Genomic DNA, 20,161 nt, shown 5'->3' on the forward strand with positions numbered 1-20,161 from the left:
AGGCCCAACCCGCCTCCTGTCACGTGCCCCCGAGCTCGGCAGCCAATGGCTCTCCCTGACCCTGGAGGCGCGAGCGCCAGGGAGGGGCCGAGGCCTGCGCGGTGACGCAGGCGCGCTCCCGGCAGGTCCGGACTGCTTAGGAGAGAGAGAAAAAGGAAGCGGGCGGGCGCAGCAGGTCCTTAAAGGGGCCGTGTGCCCGGCTGCCAGGGCGACGCGGAGCGGGCCCGAGGGGTGTGAGCTCGGTCTCCATGCCGCGGTAGCCTAGGGGTTTGCGATCCCCAGTCCTTGCCATCGCGACGGGATGGCCCGGGTGGGAGCCGGTGCACCTTTCTACTGGGGGCGCCGGAGACTACCCTCCCCCCGCCCCCGCTTCCCACGTGCTACCCAGAGGGGTCGAGGGGCGGGGGGTCCCCCGGGGCCGGGGGCCGGCCGGGGCTTTTCCTGGTGCGGAGGTGGGGGGTCGGCGGCGTGGAAAGGGGCGGTCCCCGGAGGAGCGTGTGCAGCCGCGGGAGGGGCGACACGACCCGGCCCCGGGAACCTGCCGGCGCGCCGGGCCTTAGTCCCCCGCCCTGTGGTCGGACTCCGCGCAGGTGCCAGTACCCCTAGTGGAGGCGCTGGCCTGGGCCCCTGCCGGGCTCCGTTCTTCCCCAGGACACCCCTCGCCCCTGTCCCTGAGCAGTGCAGGCTGCGGCTGGCCTCGCCGGGGCCCCTCACTCAGTCTGGGGACACCTCGGGTTTGCGACTCGCTCCTCGTGCGGCCCGAGCCCGGAGCCGCCGGGCCTGTGCGCACCTGGGGTTCCGCGGGCTCCGCGGCTGTGGGCTCGGGGGCCAGCGGGCCGACCAGGGCCCTGGGGGTCTGTTCCTGACACGTTCCCGGCCCTGGTGAGCTGCTTCCTCCTCACCTGTGCGGCCTGCTGCACCCCAGGGTCCTGTAGGGGCCAGGCTGGTGGCCTCACTCGCCCCTGCTTAGAGCCTGCGCGCTGTGTGTCCTCCACCCCAGGGCTGAGGGGCCATCACCCCTTTTGGCTCCTGTCTCGCCCTTTCTTCAGGAAGGCCTGCCTCACCCCAGGTACTGGGCCCCCACCCCCGTGCTTTGGGCTCTTTGAGGGGGTCTCCACCGGTGCACAGCGAGCTGGTTGGATGTTTCTAGGCTCTCCGGTGGTTGCAGAACGGGAGGAAAGCACCAAAGACAGGGCCCACTGGAACAGGACCGTCTGGACCTGAAGGCCCACAGCAGTGGGGCTCTCAGTGGCAAAGGTGGGAATGGCTCAGATGTCCGTCAGTAGACGGTGGGGTCTGTGCTTCACACCACAACGTGGATGAACCTTAAAAGCAGGGCACTGAAAGAAGCCAGACAAAAGGGCCAAATATTGTGACGCCACCTACGTAAAACGTCCAGAAAGGGCAGATGCGTGGAGACGGGGGCGCGTGACCGTTACAAAACACTGAGTTGTATGTTTTCAAACGGTGGCATTTATGGTACGTGAATTCTCTCTCAAAAAAGCGGCTGTTGGAAGACAAAAGGAAAGCGGAAAGCACGCCGGCCCTCGCGGGGCGCCTGACCCCGGCCCGCGGTCCACTCCGAGCAAGCCTCCCTCCCTCCGTCTCTGCTGTGGTTCGGTGTTCCCGCACCACTAGACTGTTCTCAGCGGCAGGAGAGCAGTTTCTCCTGTCCTAACCAAAGCCTTGTGTGCATGCCGCCCCTCCCCCAGCCGTTCCGGGTTTGGTCCTCTCTTGCAGCAGGACTCCCGGAGACAGCTGTCTGTGCTTTGCCCTGCGCCCCATCCTCTTCCTGCGACACCCGCGTCCACCCCAGTGCCCTGTGATGTTTGCACGGCCCGGTCCCGTCTCCTGCCCACCGCCCTCGTCTTAGCCGATAGGATGTCAGTCCTTCTGCTTCCGCGGCCCGGCAGACGCCTCCTGTCCCCCCACTTCTGTCCTCACACCCCTCGAGTCCACTCACCTCGCCCAGCCAGGGTGGAACTCAGTGCTGCCCCCAGCTGGCTGCTTTGCTCCAGGGGGCCGGCTTCCGGGGGGGGGGGGGGCAGCCCCTCTGCCTGGAAGGCCGCTCCCAGCCAGGCAGGGCCCCTCGCTGGCTGCGTAACAAGCCTCCTCCTGCCATTTCCTCAGGCAACTCTGCTTTAGCAGCACTCAAAGCACCGAGACTTCCTGTCACACGAGGTTTGTAATGTTAGTACCTTCTTTTCTCTGCTCTGAAAACCTGCTCCACGAGAACAGGCATCTTTGTTTCGTTTCACGATATCGGGCACGCAACAGGCGCCGGTATTGGATGCCGAATACACAGAGTTAGCTCAGGTGAGTATGTTGAGGCCTGGAAGATATGGTAGAACCAAGCGGGACTTTCAGAGATGAACCCCAGCAGAAGGAACACGAGCCCATCCAAGGCTGTCACGATCAAAGTGTGGGAAGGCAGTGACGAACAGGAGTGGAAGAGAAGGGGCCTCACACGAAGTTACAAAGAGCAAGCGGCGGGGTTCTTGGCCAGGACACCACAGGCATGAAACCGAGAGTTAAAAGAAAAACTGTCAACCCAGAACCGTGTATGCCACGAAAGACCCCTCCAAAGTTGAACTGAGCTGAAACGGAGCACTTTCAGACAAAGAAAGGCTGAGTGAATTCCTCGTCCGCAGGTCGACTGAGGGAGCGTCGGTACAGTAAGCTCTTCAGATGAAAGGCAAACGCGGATGCCAACCTACATGTACAAAAGCTGGGGGGAGCACTGGGATCGGCAAATATGGGTAAATGGAAGATCTGTCTTGTTCTAAATTTCTTTTCTAAATCATTGGCTGCTCATTGAAAGCGTAACAGTGTATCACAGGGTGCAGAATGTCCGTAGAGGGAAAATATGCCATAGTTGGGGCAAAGGACAGAGGAGGGAGAAAGGCAGTCAGTTTTCTCAGATCCTTGTGTTGACATGAAGTTATACAGTATTTGAAGGCCCTTGTGGGAAGTTCAAGATGTACACTGAACTACAGAGGTGTAGCTAAAAAGTCAAAGATTAAAAGGAACCATGTGGGGGCACCTGGGCGGCTGAGTCAGTTGAGCGTCCGACTTCGGCTCAGGCCACAATCGGGTGGTCCGTGAGTTCGAGCCCTGCGTCGGGCTCTGTGCCGACAGCTCGGAGCCTGGAGCCTGCTTTGGATTCTGTGTCTCCCTCTGTCTCTGCCCCTCCCCCACTCAAGCTCTGTCTCACTCTCTCAAAAATAAACATTAAAACTATTTTTTTTTAAAAAAGGAATAATGTTTAAATAGTCTAGAGGTGTCAAGTAAAGACAAAAAAGGGAACAGAAAACAGACCGGACAAATAGAAAGGGCACAGATTTAAATCCAGCAATAATAATAATTACATTAAATGTCAACGGTCTAGACACCTCAATTGAAAGGCAGTGGTTGTCCAACTGAATTAAAAAGACTCGAGTGTATAATGTCTACAAGAAACTCACTTCAAATTTGACTTGGATTGGAAGCAAAAGAATCGAGAAAGATGTAACATACTAACACTAAGTAGGTGAGGGCCAGACTGGCCGGACCCTCATCAGACAAAGTGGGCTTTTATATAAGAGATTTTGGCAGCTAGGGTGCTTGCTCCTAATAACAAATTACAAATAAATGAAGCAAAGGCTTGCAGACGTAAAGGGGACATAGACAAATTCATCTGTAAGCTTTAAGAACCAGCAGGGAGGAGATCAGGAAGGGTAGGAGAGACTAACCGCCCATCGTGGACTTGACCTGGTTTGCACTTGGCAGGACGCTCCACCCGATGGCAGACGATATTGTTTAGAAGTGCACACAGAACACTTATCAGGGCAGACATAAAACAAATCGCTACAAATTTAAGAGGGTCGGAACCAGACACAGTAGATTTTCTAACAGAATTACATTAGAACTTAATACCAAAAAGATTTGGAAAGTCTCCAAGTATTTGAAAATTAGCTAACAGACTTGTGTGATCCATGGGTCAAAGGAAAAAAAAAATCACAATGAAATTATAAAATATTTTGAAATGCATGAAAATAAAAACAACATAAGAATGTACGCAGGGGCACCTGGGTAGCTCAGTCGGTTGAGCGTCCGACTTCGGCTCAGGTCATGATCTCACAGTTTGTGGGTTCTGGCCCCGCATCAGGCTCTGTGTTGACAGCTCGGAGCCTGGAGCTGCTTCGGATTCTGTGTCTCGCCCTCTCTCTGTCTCTCCCCCACTCACACTCTGTCTCTGTCACTCAAAAACAAATCAATGTTAAAAAAAAATTTTAAAGAAGCCATTAAACCCAAAATAAGCGGGAAGAAGAAAACCGTAAAGAAGAGAAATCAATTAAATGGAAAACAGGGAAACAATAAGGGGAAAAAAATCAAACAGGTGTTTCTTTGAAATGATCTGCAAAATTGATAAGCCTCTGGGTAGACATCAAGAAAAAAGAAGAAACAAATGACCAGTATCGGGAATGAGAGGAAGCATCACTACATATCTTACAGACCTTAAAAGAATAATAGAGTACACGTCATGGACACTTTGTTCAGCAAAGTACCAGCAAGTCAGATCCAGCGATATATGAAACCTACACCATGACCCAGTGATGCTTGTCTCAGGAAGGGGAGGCTTGGTCCACCACTCAAGGTCCATCGTGTAGTCCTCCCTGTCTCCTTCATTATCAAAGCAAAGGAGAAGAATCCTGTAGTACTTTCATTAGACGAAGAGAATAACATTTGATAGAATTCAAAATGCCCTCATGCTGATAACTCAGGGAACAAGGAGTGAACTTCCTTAACCTGATAATTGCACCCATGAAAACGTACAGCAGACATCGCCTTTCGCGTCCTTCCTGGCAGGAGACCACACCTCCCCCTGAGATCTGAAACAAGTCCAGGACTTCCTTCTTCCCTTCCTGGTTCACACTGTGCTGGAGGCTTTACCCACACAGGAAGGGGAGAAATAGATATAAAAACCATAGAGATGAGAAAGGAAAAGGCAAAATGGCCTTTGTTTGCTGGTGATACAATCGCGCACATAGAAAATGCTTTATAACCTACCAAAGAGCGCCTAGAACAAATGAGCTTAGAAAGGTCACAGGATGCGAGATCAATAAACAAAATCAGTGCTACATATATGTTAACCACACTGGAACACATGGAAAGTTAAATCTAAAGATGACAGTGACAACAGCAGTAAGGTCATGAAACACTTAGGATAAGCAAGAGAACTGAGAACTGTAACGTGGTGAGGTCTGGACACAGACACCCCATGTTCACAGGCCGGTGGCCTCAGTATTGTCGAGATTTTAAAATCTCCATTGTGGACTGAACTGTCCCCCTCACCCAAACTCGTGTTGAAGCCCTGACTGCCCCCCCATGGTGACTGTACTTGGAGGTGACTAAGGTCACGTGACATCACAAGCCGGACCCTGGTCCGGCAGGATTGGTGTCCCCCTAGTAGGCAGGGGTCTCTGTCCATGTACACACAGAGGGAAGGCCATGGAGCCCACGAGAGGTGGCTTCTTGCCGTCCACAAGCCAGGAAGAGGCTGGCAACAAGATCTGACTTCTGGCTTCTGGAACTGTGAGGAAATGATTTTCTGTTGTTGAAGCACCGTCTGTGGTAGTGTTGTGGCAGCTTGAAAATCTCCAGGTTGATCAATAGATTCAATGCAATTCTAGTTAAAATCTCAGCAGACTTTTTTGGGGGTAGACTTTTACAAGCTGACTCTAAAACTAAAGCGAACAGTCAAAACAATTTTATTTTGAAAAAGTAGAAAATATGTAGAACAAAAGGGACTTGTTTGTACTGTACTTTAAGCCACAGTGAAATGACAGGATGCTGGGGTGATAGATTGACGGCCACCCCAAGAAACAGACCCAGAGAGACACAGCCAGGGGATTTATCATCTGATGGACAGAAAAGAGCCTTCAACAAATGACGTCTGAATAACAGGATGAACACATGGGGGGGGGGGGGGATGGCCATCAGCCTCTTCCTCACACCACAGACAGAAGCTCATTGTGACGGGTTACAGAGCCAAACAAAAGGTAAAACTGAATCTTCCAGAAGACAGAAGAGAAGATCATTGGGACCTTGGGGTGGGCAAATGTTTCAAAGAACACAAAAAGTCACAAACCATAAAAGAAAAAATTAATTGAATGTTACCTGCTGGTCAGGGGTGTCTGGGTGGCTCAGTCGGTTGAGAGTCCAACTTCACGATCTCACAGTTTGTGAGTTCAAGCCCCGCATCAGGCTCTGTGCTGACAGCTCTGAGCCTGGAGCCTGCCTCAGATTCTGTGTCTCCCTTTCTCTCTCTGCCCCTTCCCTGCTCATGCTCTCTCTCTCTCAAGAATAAACATTAAAAAAAAAAAAAAATTAAAAAAAAAAACAACCCTGCTCGTCAGATGACAGGCAACCAAGTGCACTCAGGTGTGTCAGAGGGTCTGTGTCGCAATATGTACTGCGTTCCTGCAAATCAAGAGAGGCCACCCAATACAAAATGGGGAGAAGACTTGAACAGGCACGTGACCAACCACTCGGCACCTGAGAAGGGGCTCAGCATCCTTAGGCATCAGGGAAATGCAAATGAAACCCAGAGGGAGGTGCCAGCACACACCCATCCGAGCGGCTCACGGGAAGAATGACCCCAGCAGATGCCAGCAAAGATGTGGACAAACTGGAACCCTCACACACTGCCAACGGGCATGAACGCTGTTATCACCACTTTGGGAAAAATCTTGGCAGTTGTCAAGTTAAGTATACAACACCATGGCGCAGGTACCGTATGTCCAGATGTTTACCCACGAGAAATGAAAATAATGTCCACGAAGAATTGTCCAGCAATGTTCATAGCAGCTTTATTCAGAGTAAGAATGATGCAAACGCAAAGGTCTATCAAGAGAATGGACAGCCTATGGGGTCTGTGGACTGGTTAACTCCTCAGCGATGCTCAGAGGACCACCAACGCCCGGGAGGAGCACCAATGTGGGAGCATCGTGGACACCGGGAGGACTGCCAACACCGGAGGACCATGGATGCCCAGGAGCACTGCCGACGCCAGGAGGAGTGCAGATGCCCGGGAGGAACACCAATGCTGGAGCACCACCGACACCGGGAGGAGCACCAATGCTAGAGGACTGCCAATGCGGGGAGGACCACGGATGCCTGGAGCACAGCCGATGGCTGGAGGATCGCTGACGCCAGGAGGAGCTCAGATGCCCAGGAACATCGCTGATGCTGGGAGCACCGCGGACACCAGGAGGGGCGCCGATGCCAGGATGACCACAGATGCCCGGGAGCAACCCCACCGCCCGGGAGGAGCGCCGATACACGCAGGCATGTGGACGCACCTCAGGCACCTGCTGAAACGAGCACGGCACAAAGGAGCACATTGTCTGTCTCCATATAACCCGAAGGCAAAACTAATTCTTGGTGGTCAAAGCCCAAGTGCTCGTTGCACGCAGACAGACGGTGTGGATAGCCTGGAAGAAGGCGGAGGTGCGGCTTCCTGGGGTCTGGGGGTGAATGTTGGCCGCCTGGGCCTGGGGGTTACACCTGCACACACGGTTATCAAACCTGCTCATACCGCTTCCTGAAGATCGCCGTGTTTCAATGGATGCGATTCGTACCTCAGTTAAAACTCCCGTGAGCACAAGGCCGCAAGCCTAGGACTCCAGGGAGGACGCGGAGCAGGTGGGGCGGCCTCGAGGCGGGTGGGTGCGGACTGGCACCGGCGCCTCCTGCATTAACGAGCAGGCCGGCACCTCCACGGAGCACCTGAGCGCGTTTGTGCGGCGTCACCCATCACAGCCTGTACGTCCCAGCATAGCGGGGACCAGCCGCCCTGCTCCACCCACCCTGTGGCTGCCCCACGGCTGAGCCGCTCTCACCGTGGATGCGGTCGCTGGAGTGGACCGGAAGGGGCTCCCGGGGTGCGTGGCCACTCGCGTGCGTGCACACGCCTTTGGGAAGAAGGAAAAGGGGAGGCGGCACAGGTGGTGGTCAGAGTGCGGCTGGAGGACTGGAGGCCGCGGCAGGGAGGAGCCTCCACCCCACTACTTCGACCCTGAGCTCCGAGCAGGGACCCTGGAAGAGGCCGCCCACGGCCACATGTGTGCCTGGCGCTCACTGGCAGCATGCCGCCAACGTGTGCCGGCGACTCAGGAGACCCCACTCGGATGGCCCTGCCACCCTTGCCTCCCCGAGCAGAGCAGGCCGACCACCTGCGTGCTGGAGCGGGACTCTGGGATGTGGGCACAAGCGGGCCAGAGCTGCGGGGGCCGCTCCCGAGACCCCGGCCCCACCGGCGGTGCGGCCGCAGACTGGGGGGTGGGGGGGGGGGCTGGGGTGAGCAGAAACGAGCAAAGGTCCTGGACTGGGGGCGGCCCAGGGTGAGCAGACAGGAGTGAGGGTACCGGGGTGCACAGCGGCTTCCACCTCACACAGACGTAAGAAATAGAAAACCCTTTTATTAACATGTTGTACATTTACAGTTTATTAGCTAATCAACATCAACATGCAAAAATAAGCGCTAAGTACAAACCTCTACGGTATGGTTTCGTGTAAACTACAATGGTTCGTTGGATTTGCAAAGTCACCGGTGGTTACTTCAACTGACTACTAGCTTCTGTAACGAACAGCGTTACGTCTACAGTTACGGAGCCATCGGCAAGGCCTCTGCAGAACTCGGTCCAGTGGGTCTCCACGTGAATACATTCTCAAGCAGGAAATAAGGCGGCACGAATGACGTGACATTGAACCTAGCACACCCTAACCCCGCCCCGGCGCGCGCGGTCCTGGCGCCGCCGTGCGGTCCTGGTGCCTCCGGGCACCTCTCCGGGCGCAGGCTCAGGCCCCGGGGCTCGGCGGGCGGAGACAGGGTCCGGGGCGCGGAAAAACAACCGACTCCTGTTTCCGAAGCGGCCGAGAAGGTCTCTCTCTTTGTAAGGGGAAGGCGGCCAGGAGCTCGCGCGCGCTCCGGAGTCCTACCAGCGGAGAGGCTGTCCCCAAGCACACGCGTGCTGATCCGACTCCTCTCCTCTTAGGGGGCCCATCGTCGCTCACTGATCTTTGGTCGCAAGAAACAGAAACGCAGGCGGGCAGGGGCGCGGGGGCGCGGGGGCCCGGGGGCCCAGGGGCCCGGGGCGCGGGGCGGCCCGGCCTACATGATGTACACTTTCTCGGCTTGTGAGAAGTGGAACACTTCTTTGGTCCTCGGGCACACGACTTTGTCATCTTGACGGATAGACAGCAGAGACTGAAAGACAACGGGCCGCACGCGAGCATGTAGACGGGCGCGCCCACCACCGCCCGCCGCGGGAGAGCTCCGCTCCCCTCCAGCCCTGCCCGCGAACCCCTGACCCTGCAGCTTTCTCCGGGGGCAGCGCGGGGCCGAGACGTCCGCACCTGGCGCAGAGCACCTGGCGCAGAGCAGGCGGAAGGCCAGGCGCGCCGCCGCCCCTAGCCCCTTCCAGGCCCCATGCCTCCCACTTCCAGCGCCACCTCGACCCTCCCGCGGCCCCTCCAGGCCCTGCTCCTCCACTTCCCGAGCCCCCTTCCAGGGCCCTCCCCCCTTCCCGCCCCCCACCCCCTCCCTGCCCCTTACCCACTCCCCTTCCCAGGCTCCCCCTCCTCCAGGGCCCTTCCCCTTTCTACCCCCTCCCAGGCCCTGCCCTGGACCTCCTGCCTCCCCAGCTTCCAGGGCCCTCCCCTCCACGCCCCACCCCAGCCCCGCCCCTCGGCCCCGCCCCTCACGTTGTAGCCGTAGACGTAGCCGTTGGGCAGCATCATGGGCGGGTTGTTCTCGTTCATCACGTCGCCGGAGATCTTGCAGACCAGGCGGGAGTTGGCGCAGTGCGCCATGGGCAGCGGCTGCGCCAGCTTGTTCAGGGAGCGGCTGCACACGGGGCAGTCGGGGCTCTTGGAGCTGCCGTCCTCCTTGTAGCACTGTCTGTGCTCGGGTTAAGGAAGGGGCGCGGGGCAGGAAACAAGCCCAGAGCTCTCTTTCACGGCAGAGGAAACACCGCATCTGGCGGGGAAATGGCCCCACCGAGGAGGCCAGAGCACGTCCCGGCCACCCCAGCACGTTCCCACTCACGGCCCTCAGGGAAGGTCCCCTCACACGCAAAAGCAAACAGCCCGGGGTCCCAGGAGGCCCACGTGCTGCACTCGAGAGGGGCCCTCCGGCCTTGGGGTGGGAACGGTGTGAAGAAAGACGAAGCGCTTGGCCGCAGCCTGGGCTCAGACCCGCAGAAGTTGGGAGGGGATGCTCAGGAATCACACCGGGCAACGGTTCCGCATGGTGAGGGTCCCAGGCGCCAGAAGCCTGCGCACACCGGCGGCCATCCGGTCGGCGTGCAGCGTGCCAGGCAGCGTTTGGGGGCGAGAGAACACAAAGTGTGGCTCCGTGACCGGGTTCCCACAGACCAAGCGGGGCCCCGGGCACGCCCGCACCACCACCCGACTACCTAAGCGGGGGCCCCCGCAACACAAGCCAAGAGCACGGGTCTCGGGTTGGGAGGGCCACAGCCCCCGGCTTTTCCCTGGGGGTGGGGGGGAGGGGGAAGGCAAGGGCACGGGAACCCCAGGCTCGGAAGGGCGGAGCTGGCGCGGGGCCCCTTGCCCGCCAGAAGGATACGGTGTCTTTATCGCCGAGAGGCCAGCCTGCAGCGTCAGGGTGAACACAGAGTTGTTCCCCAGCTGGTGCAGCCGGTAGTTGTCGTACCGGAACTGCTGGATCAGCATTCGCCACCGGGCAGGGTCCAACAGGTCCTGGAAGAGACAGGGCAGAGCAGTGCTGGGGGCACCCCGGGGCCCACTGCAGTCCCGGGCAACAGAAGGTGGGCCCCCACGAGCCCACAGCCGCCAGCCGGAGAGCGGCACAGCGCGCCCAAAGCCCGGACCCCACGTCTGCCCACAGGCCCGCCAGTGTGTTCTGTGCGGACAGACGATAGAGGGTGCGGGTCCTGTGGCCTCGCGGCAAGAAGGGGACTCAGTGGGTCTAAAGACAGCTGGACACGGATAAAGGCACTGAGGTTCCAGAGGAAAAGTCCCGTTCCAGAAAGGGACTTGCTGGCATGGGACCCGGCAGCCCGGCTCAGGGTGGAGAACCGCAGAACAGAACACCGGGCCTGATGAGCCCGTCTCCAGAGCTTTCCAGGTTCAGAGCCTACAAGAGCAGGGAGGGGAGGGCACACACCAACAGGAGGGAAACCCTGGACGTCAAGCACAAGGGTCAGGGGTCCCGCGTCAAGGCAGAGGCACAGGCAACCGCTGGGTGGGAGCCCCACGGGGAGCCCTAGTCCGGGGCAAATAGCACACTTCACTCCAATGTTAAAAACACGTGTCTTTAATGTTATTTTTTACCACAGCAAAGCCCACAGAGGACCAAGCCCACAGTCCAGAGGCTCTGCAAACCCCTCTCTCAACAGACCCTTGGCCTCGGGCCACTGGTGTGGCCACCTCTCCGAGACCAGAGCACTTCATCCTGCCTCTCATGTGACCCACTTAGACCTGTGACTTCCTGCCACAAGGGGTCAGGGATGTGCCCCCTCAACACGGCCCCCAGGGCATGCCACAGCCTCAGCACTTCCCTTGACGGCCCGCGCCCCTCCGCGGAGACTGTGCACGTCCCGGCCTTCCTCTCTTGTGCTGCCCAGCCTCCCTGACCCCCAGCCGGCCTTGGCTGTGCACTGGCTGCCGTGGTTTCTCTTCCACGCCGCCAGGATGTCTCCCCGACGGTCAGCCCTCCGGTCCTCAGGCTGCGATGGCAGCACCGGCCCTGCTCCTTCCTGCCGCCGTGAGGCCTCTCCAGGGAGGAGAGTGGGCACGGGCCCCACGGATGCCATCCCGAGCAGGCCTTCTCACGCACTAAGGGCAGGCCCCTTCTGCACTCCTCGCAAACCTTCTCCAGAGCAGGGAAGAGACACGTGATCACGCCCAAGATCTCTGTGAACAGAGGCTGTATCACAGGACATGCCTGACACCTGAGGACTGTGTGCATCCAGTCGGGACAAAGCAGCAGCTTCCAGCAGCCCGGAGAAGGCCTGCGGCCAAGCACTTCAGTAAGTGGGGGCGAGGTCTGCTCTGCTGTGCCCGGGACAGGAGCTGGCGGCCCACAAAACCGCATGGGGCACGTGGGACCTCAGAGCCCAACGTCCAGGCTCAGAGAACAAGGCAGGTTCAGCCCACGGGGAAGGCAGTTCACTTCCCTCCCTCCTGGGGACAGGCTGACAACCGCGAGAAGGAACACCAGGGTCGAGTGCCGTGTCCCTCGCCGTGACAGTGTCGGCAGGTGGACCTCCAGGAGCCACAGGCTCAGGAAGGGGGTGGAGGCAGGGAGCCTCACCGGACCCTGCTGGTGCCACGATCCAGGGCTCCCAGGCGCGAGACTGTGAGGACTAAGCCGCCAAGCCTGTGGGATTGTCCCAGAGCCCAGGCGGACGACGACGGAAAACCGAGGGAGGAGCCGTGCAACGAACACCCAGGACTGGGGCCACAGCTGGGACAGTGTGGACGCGTGACCACACAGAGTCCATGCTGCGGCGATGGGACTGGTCCCACGCGGAGAGCCCCAGTCTTCATGGAGGGTGAGCGGCTAGGGGGTCAGGAGCGGGACGGCGGCAGGGAGGCCGAGGAAAGGCCAGCCCTGTCAGAGGCGGCAGAGAGTGCGGCGGCTTTGTGCTGCTGTCCCGGAGACCCCGGAGGACGGAGATGTGCGAGGACACTGAGAGTCCGACCGAGGTGGTCTCTAAGCAGAGTCCCATTTACAGTAACACACATGAAGACAAAAATGACTTCAGGGCGGAACTGCCCACCAAAAGAAAGCAGAACTTTATGATCTGGAAACTTCTGTCCGTGTTGCGAAACATGAGAAGGCTGCTCAGAAAGAGCATTAAGGGTCCAGCCAAGCGGCCTTTATAAGGACACTCGTGTGGGCGTGACCAGACTGATGGCCAAGGGACCCCGACGGGGAGCAGCCACAGGAACGGGGGAAGGTTGCTGGAATCCCCAGATTTTCCAAGACGGGACCGTGAGCGACTCAGCTGTGAACACGTTGACGTTTTTCGAGACAAGAGGAGGAGGAACCCAAAGGCGGATCAAAGATCGCCAGGGCTGCTCCTAGGCTTTGGGGGGTGGGGGGGCACTGCCTGATTTCAAGAGGCCAGACACCCTGCCCCAGCACCCAGCAAAGCCAAGGGGACTGGTTAGCGATGCTGCATGACCACGCCCCGCCCGGACCCCACGTGGACCCACAGAGACCCCGAAGAGAGGACGGAGGTCAGGAAGGACACTGGCAGTGAGGGAGAAAGGTGAGGGGAGCAGGTGACGCGCTCAGAGCCGAAGGGCCTTCTAGGCTGAGACCCCCATGCGTCGTTCCGATCCAAACTTCTCCCCGGCCAAACAGGAACAAGATGGGAAAGGGCCTGTTTGGGGTGCTGGCCACACTCTGAACGTGGAAGTGACCACAGACGAAGTCCTCCCAAGCCCTGAGGGCCCACGGGCACGGGTTACCTTGTAGGGCGAGATGTGCGTGTCTGGTGGGAAGGCCAGCATGCCCATGACCTGGCGGACCTCGTCCAGCTGGCTCCCCTCGGCCTGACTGAAATGCTTTCTCGCGTGTCTGGAAAACAACATTTGGGGCCGTCTAAGTTTGCAGCTTTACCTTTAAGAGTCTGCGCTCACAGTGCATGCCGGAGCCTCAGTGCCGAAGAAGCCCCCTCCTCGTGTGCCCTGGGCCAGGGTCTGCTGGGAGCTCGGCTCAGCAGGGCCCCCTCCTCACGGACACAGGGTCGGGGGTGCGGTTCGAGGCACCGAGCATAGACTCCCACTCAGGGAACAGCCAGAGGCAGCGACCCAGCTGTAAAGGGCACCTGCCCAAGCTCTTCCCAGTGACCCTGGCCTACACGAACCCGAAGCCCAGCAACACTAACTGCGCCAGAAAGCCCACCGGTCCCCCCCCGCCCCCGGCACGGCCCTGGGAGGCCCCGGAGACAGTCCGGCCCCCCGGGTTCTGACTCTCAGGAGACACAGAGCCCACAGGTCGGGCCCCGGGGCTGTGCCTTCCCGCACAGGCCGCACCTGGGGACCCCACGTCCCCGTGCCTGCGTGCCAGCCTCCTTCCCGGAGGGTCCCCCCCCCCCCGCCCTCACGCACGCCCTCGGTCCACCCCCTAAACGGCACATCTCCGTGCCTGAGTGTCCTCCAGCCCGGGGCCGGCACCGTCCCAAGACAGGTGGACACAGCAGAACCCGCGGCCCTGTGCCCACACGGTAAGTCGGCCTCGTGCCGTCAGAACGGTCGTGTGCACCAGACAGGAGGAGCCCGGGTGCCCGGCCCCAGCGTCCTGCTTGGGGACGGGGACAGAGGCCTCGAGTCACAGGCAGGGCCCAGCCGGTCAGGGCGGGCCTGCTGGACACTCCACGCTTCACCCCCCAGAGCCCAGAAGGCCTGCCCCGTGAAGTCAGGGAGGGAGTCTGCCCTCTGCGGAGAACCGGGAGACCTCCTCCACGTACCTCACGGCGTCCAGTCTCTTGTTCTGCCGGATGAGTTCAATGAACTCCTGAATCCTGAGGCTGAATTCCAGGCAGCTCTGGGGGCAAAGACGAGACAAGGCCTGGGTAGCGTCCCCACACGGCCACGCCCACGGGCCGCACACCGCACGCCCTGCCGAGGGAGCTTCGAGCCAACAGGGAGGTGGGACGGACGCCAAAGCTGTAGTTTCGGCTGCAGCCCGTGCCTCCCCGGCACGGCGGGAGCAGCCCTGCACCCGGGGGGCCGGGGCCTTGCGTGTGCAACCCGGGGGGCCAGGCTTGGGGATGGCGGGACAGGCACCCCCTGAGGGCGAGGCTGCCGGAGGCTGAGGGTTCGGAGGGCCCATGGCACGACTTCCCGTGTGTGTGAAGTGACCCCATGAAGACAAGTTTCCAGCCCCTTCACGACCCCGGCTGCTTCATCCGCACAAAGGCGTCAGCGCGTGGGCACGCTGTCACGGCCTTCTCCTAGCCCAGCTGCGTTTCCCAGCCTCGGCCCCGGGGACCTGGCCTCAGGATCCCGTGTGGCACTGTCCACCTCAACCTGCTCCCCACGTGAGGCCCCAACACCCGGCTGGGAGAGGCTGGGAGGTGGTGTCTCGCAGGGGAGCAGAAGCAGGAGCGCCAAGCGGGGAGCAGGGGAGAGAACCCAGGTCCCCGAGCAGGGACACGGGTGAGGACCCTTGGGGCGGGGTGGGGGTGGGGACAGTGCACAGGGACGCCGGGGACACGTGTTCCAGGCAGAGAAAGAGCCAGTTCAAAGGCCCTGGGGAGGGCGGGGGTGCCGGGATTTGCAGAGGGCACAGGGGGCGCGAGGTCTGGGGCAGCAGTGGCCGGTGGGCCTCGTGGGGCAGTGAGGGGCAGCTGACAGGGTGCGGCACCAGCACGGTCATTTGTGTGGAAGCCCAAACGCTAACTCTGAAATCTCAACAATGCCGGTCCAATGTGGGTTCAAACTCTGACTGAGGATGGGTGAAGGCAGGCAAAATTAACTTCTGTGACCTAAGATGAAAAGCTGGATTATTCTACAAAAGTAGTAATTTAAACTATAGCACCTTTGTGGTTTCAGAAAACGCTCAGTATTTCCAACCAGAAACAGAATAAGCGGAGTTAATGGAATAGGAAAATCTCTGGGTTTTCCACGATTTGTCACTCTGTCTTCTGTCGTACCTGGATCACAGGGCGGTGCGGACAGAGTTCTACGTGGTGAGCCAGTCAGCCAGCCCCAAGTGTCTCAACTGTGACTCGAGTCTACCAATCACGTGGACTTTTCCCACCCGGGAACGTGCCTCCGAACGTGCACACGGACATTCTGACGAAGGGTCTCAGCCGGACCCCTGAGAGGGCGCCTCCAGGGACACGAGGGAAGAGCACCAGCTGACGGGACCTACCTTGGGGCCCGCCAGGCCGTCGGAGGCAAAGGTGCCGAGAACCACCTACCTGGTGCCCAACACGTCCACAACACAGGTGCTCGGGGCAAGTGGTTTCCCCGCCCTCACCCCACCTCCCCTGCCCTCTGCACCAAGGCAGCGGTCCGTCCTGGCCCCCAAATGGATGGAGCAGATGCCACGTGCTGAGTGGCGGGCCCGGCACCAACTGTAAACAGAAAGGAGGTCCCACCCGCAATGACGCGCTCCCTTCCGAGGTCAGACCAGCAGAAGCCAAGGGGGGGAGCCCGGGGGGAGATGCCCTGCCTGCCTCCCCAGGGCGGCCGACGATCGCCGCTCTGGGCTCAGGGGACGCCAGGAGCTCTAACAACAGGGGGGAGCCACCAGGTGGATGTCCCAGGTGAGAGCGCCACGGCGCGTTCCACGACAGCTCCTATGACTGCACGTGCGGACGCGTTCGAGGATTTATAACGGCTCTGCTCTCGCAGCTCACCTTCCGGTCTCACTGGCAAATACAAACGAACTGGAAGTCGGGTGCCCAGACTCCAGCATGAGACAGCACAATTCTAGGCGATCGTGCCAAGCACCACGGCTGAATAGCGTCCCTCGTGTGCTACCTGGGGGGGGGGGGGGGCCCTGGCGCCTTCACGGTTGTGACTCCACCGGCTTTCCGGACACGCAGCCCGTGTGCTGCCGCTCCGATTGCCCTGAAGCGTCTGGACCCCAGAGTCAACAGACACCCACTCGGCACACCCATCGGGAAACTCGGGTCTCAAATCTGTTTTCTGGCCTAGGGCCTCTGACTGCTCCGAGGGGTTTGCTGTGGTCCAGCACGGCCCCTCCCCGGCCTGCGCGCATGAGCGCACGCGTGTACCCACGCATACGTGCGCTGCGGGTGCTTCGCCGCTCTACCCTGTTCGGCCGGCACTTCGTAACAAGCCTATCTTCACGCCCAACGGGGTGGCTGTCCACGTGCTTTCCAGAGCACGGGCCGGTGACAAGAAGCCGCCGGCCGCGGACTCGGCCGCCTGCCCGCCCGCCCTCCCCCACAGTGGCTGTGAGGCCCCGCCTGAGACCCGGCCCAGGGGGACGTGCCCTGGCCAAGCAGCAGTGTTGTCTGGAGGCATCGGGGCTTGCAGAAACTGGCTGTCAGGACGGGAAGCCTACGTTCCTTCTGGCCGGGTTCCCACCGTGTGGCACAGCTGCGGGGGCTGGAGCAGGAGCGCAGGGTAAGTGTTACATACCAATTCTGGCTTTCCTTTTATGGTTTCCATACCAAGATCCTCACTCTCTTTAGGGGAGCCACTGGCCACTCTACTTTTCCGTCCCGTCTTCGCGTCGTGCTCGCTTTGGCGGCCCTGAGTGGCAGAGAGCGTCACCCTTGGCTGGTGACTATATGCACACGACAAGCTCAACCGGGGAGAGGTTAAAGGCGCTCGGTTTAGAAAACAGAAAACAAACAGTTTTTCTAACGGAGGCAGGGGAAGGTTAATAGAAGTTAAACATTTCTGCAAGCCCCATGGTGACAACACCTTTCAGTAAGCACGTTTAAATTCTGCAGTTTAAGTGTCCATTTTTTAAGCTGCTTGTATTGTAGCTCTCAAGAAAACCTAGCACTTAGCACCTTGGCAGGTGGACAACACTTCCCGGCGGGGCTCTCCTGTACCGGTGACTGAGGGGCTGGGCGAGCCGGAGGGACCCGGCACACGCAGGCAGTCGGCACCTCGCCCCTTCAGAACCTCATGCTCAGGCCATTTGTCAAACCGTAATGCAGAGGGGGTGCGCTTTTCAGGCATTTTACCCAAAACCCAAACACGATGACCAAAACCGAAACCCCACACCCCCACCCTACCAACCGGAAGCTCAGAACTCTGAACCAACAGGTGAAGAAGCGTTGGTTCCCGCCGGTGCTCGCCCGCAAGCCCCGCCCCGCGCCCTCAAGCCCCGCCCCGCGCCCGCACACCTTCATCTTGCGCAGCCGGGACTTGTTGTCGTGGCACCAGGCCAGGCAGGTGGCGGTCTCGCGCCTCTCCAGGGACTCCTCCACTTCTTTGGCAGTCAGGAACATCTCGATGTTCACTAAGTCCTTAGGGGAGGGTAGCGGCGTCAGCTCCGTGCACTGGGCTCTGGGACCCCCGCACCCAGGCCCCATGTGCTCTGTGCTCCCTCCGGTTCGGCGGGGCCCAGCCTGGCAGAAGGGCTCGGCCCGAGGCTCCTGTGGGCCGTCTGAGCCCAGCGGCCCCAGCACAGCGGCCAGAGCACAGCGGCCCCGGCACGCCAGCCCCAGCACCGGGCCGAGCACAGTGGCCCGAACACCCCGCCCAAGGCCCATTCTGCGCCCACGTACGGTCTCCCAAGAGCAGCTGTGGGCCCCAAACCAAAGCCCCAGTTTAGAACCTTCCCCCTCCCGGCGGGAACATACGCCTGACCCCATTTCACCCCTTCACAATTAGATCCGGGAATCCATACCCTCATTTTCTGGGCTTTTTTTTTTTTCCTCTGAAGATTTATTTGAATGAGATTTTAGAGGAGGGGCAGTGAGGGTGGATGAGCAGGGCGGTCTCTGTGTCACGTTTGCTCTTTCCCCTTCTCTGGCGCCTGTGCAGTTGGGGAAGCAGCCTACACAGCCGCGTCTGCTGCGCTCTGGCGGATCTAGGCAGGCCCAGGGACTCGGGGTAAGGACAGCCACCAGCCCCGTCACACGTCTGCCAGAGTGAAGGAGCCCACGGGGTGCCCGGGGCCTGCACGTCCCCAGCAAGGGGCTGGAGCACCGCCAACAACGAGGATGTGGCCATGCAGGCTGGGAAGAGACAGTGGATGCTTGCACATCACCAAAGGGACAAGCCGTGAGGAAAGCGAATGTCAAGCGGGAAGTTTCTCCCCCTTCTGGAATGACCGGAGCAAACAGCGTTACTGAAGATCAGTGTCTCGCTAAGCGGAGGGGAGGCGTCCAGCACGAACCCTCGGGGGAGAGTTGAACCACTTGAACTCTCGGGGGAACCGTGCTGCTCTGCATGCCAGTGTCCTGTGGCCAGCAGGCGAGCGTTGGCTGCACACACATCCTGGTGTCCTCAGGCAGGCCTCACACGGAGCCACTTGGCACGGCAGAGTGCGGGACGAGTCCGCTCTCTTGCCATGCTGTCTTCACGTAAGGTCTGCCCTGGGGCCAACCAAGTCAGGAGCTCACCACCGAGCTTCCCAGCCTCGGCAGCCAGGGCCGCGGCCTGCTTCTCGCACAAGTGGTGTCTGGAGAAGGGAGGACTGTGGCAGAAGACGGGAACTTTCAAGTAGAAGTGACCAGAGCGAAAGCCAGAAACTTTCCTTTCTTTCTGCACGTTAAGAAGTACATCCTGGACAGGGGCCCGGGTGGCTCAGTCGGTGGTTAAGCGTCCGACTCGGTTTTGGCTCAGGTCATGATCTCACAGTGTGTGAATTTGAGCCCCGCCTTGGGATTTTTTCTGACAGTGCAGAGCCTGCTTGGGATTCTCCTGTTCCTCCTCTCTGCTCCTCCCCTGCTCATGCGTGGGCACTCTCTCTCAAAAATAGATAAACTTCAAAAAAAAAAAACAGTATGTTACAGCTAACGATGCTGCAGTATCATTAACACCAGATGTTTATCGCAAAAGTAACCAGAAAACGTACTAATCAGAGTGCCACCACACAGCGACCCTTGGGCTCAGCCACACCAGGGCCGAGGCCAGCACAGGGACTGCTGGGGCGTGTCGCCGTGGAAGGCAATAGCCAGGCTCGGGCAGAAGAGTAGCTGACCTAAGGACAGGGGTTGTGCCACTGTCGGGGTCGGCGCCCTGGACACGGCCCGTGAGCTCTGCCGGTTTCCGAACGGCAGCTTAACGGAGGGCAGTCTGGGGTGGGTCACCCCAGGGCCGCTTCACCCAAGTCGTCAGGAGCCACCGGACGGATCCCCAAGCTCATACGGCCGGAGACCCAACCGTGGCTCCCCTGCCCCACGTCCTGACTGCCAACTTTGGGGTGAGGGCAGGAGCAAGCAGCAGGACAGCAAGCTCGGAGGGGGGCCGGCCCAGTGAGAGAGGGCTCCGTCCTCAAGCAGGGGCGGTGGGGGGCAGCTAAGACTCCCGCAGTGCTCCCCGGTTCCCGCCCCGCCCACACCTCGCCCTCCGACACGAGCTGACGGGTAAGCGCCGTGCACACACACGCCTCGCACGCCGGTGTTCCTACTTATTAAGCGGGGCGAGGGCCAGCACAGCGTCTCAGAGGTTGGCTGTCTTC

The 20,161-nt window shown here is 59.7% G+C and overlaps 1 protein-coding gene and 1 long non-coding RNA gene across 4 annotated transcripts in view; one reads left to right on the forward strand and one right to left on the reverse strand.

Annotated features, from left to right (window-relative positions):
• The first annotated feature begins 14 nt into the window (after window positions 1-14).
• On the forward strand, window positions 15-3,012 carry LOC121039572 (uncharacterized). The gene is made up of 2 exons (XR_005794853.1): window positions 15-1,069; window positions 1,151-3,012. It is a non-coding gene; the product is annotated as an uncharacterized LOC121039572 (long non-coding RNA).
• A 5,430-nt stretch (window positions 3,013-8,442) lies between these two features.
• Window positions 8,443-20,161, reverse strand: part of MAEA (macrophage erythroblast attacher, E3 ubiquitin ligase) — a 37,573-nt gene continuing 25,854 nt past the window's right edge. The window contains exons 4-10 of one of the 3 annotated variants that reach the window (XM_040489782.1): window positions 17,877-17,999; window positions 17,158-17,271; window positions 14,508-14,584; window positions 13,507-13,615; window positions 10,631-10,764; window positions 9,748-9,943; window positions 8,443-9,250 (exon numbers count right to left, since the gene is read on the reverse strand). In XM_040489782.1, coding sequence (XP_040345716.1) covers window positions 9,155-9,250; window positions 9,748-9,943; window positions 10,631-10,764; window positions 13,507-13,615; window positions 14,508-14,584; window positions 17,158-17,271; window positions 17,877-17,999 — 849 coding nt within the window. In that variant the 3' untranslated portion in view covers window positions 8,443-9,154. The remainder of the gene's footprint in view (window positions 9,251-9,747; window positions 9,944-10,630; window positions 10,765-13,506; window positions 13,616-14,507; window positions 14,585-17,157; window positions 17,272-17,876; window positions 18,000-20,161) is intronic. The other 2 variants (XM_040489788.1, XM_040489796.1) reach the window with 2 other exon arrangements.

The sequence above is a fragment of the Herpailurus yagouaroundi genome, unplaced genomic scaffold, assembly GCF_014898765.1.
Source record: "Herpailurus yagouaroundi ecotype Mexico unplaced genomic scaffold, PumYag 28, whole genome shotgun sequence".
Classification (NCBI taxonomy): domain Eukaryota; kingdom Metazoa; phylum Chordata; class Mammalia; order Carnivora; family Felidae; genus Herpailurus; species Herpailurus yagouaroundi.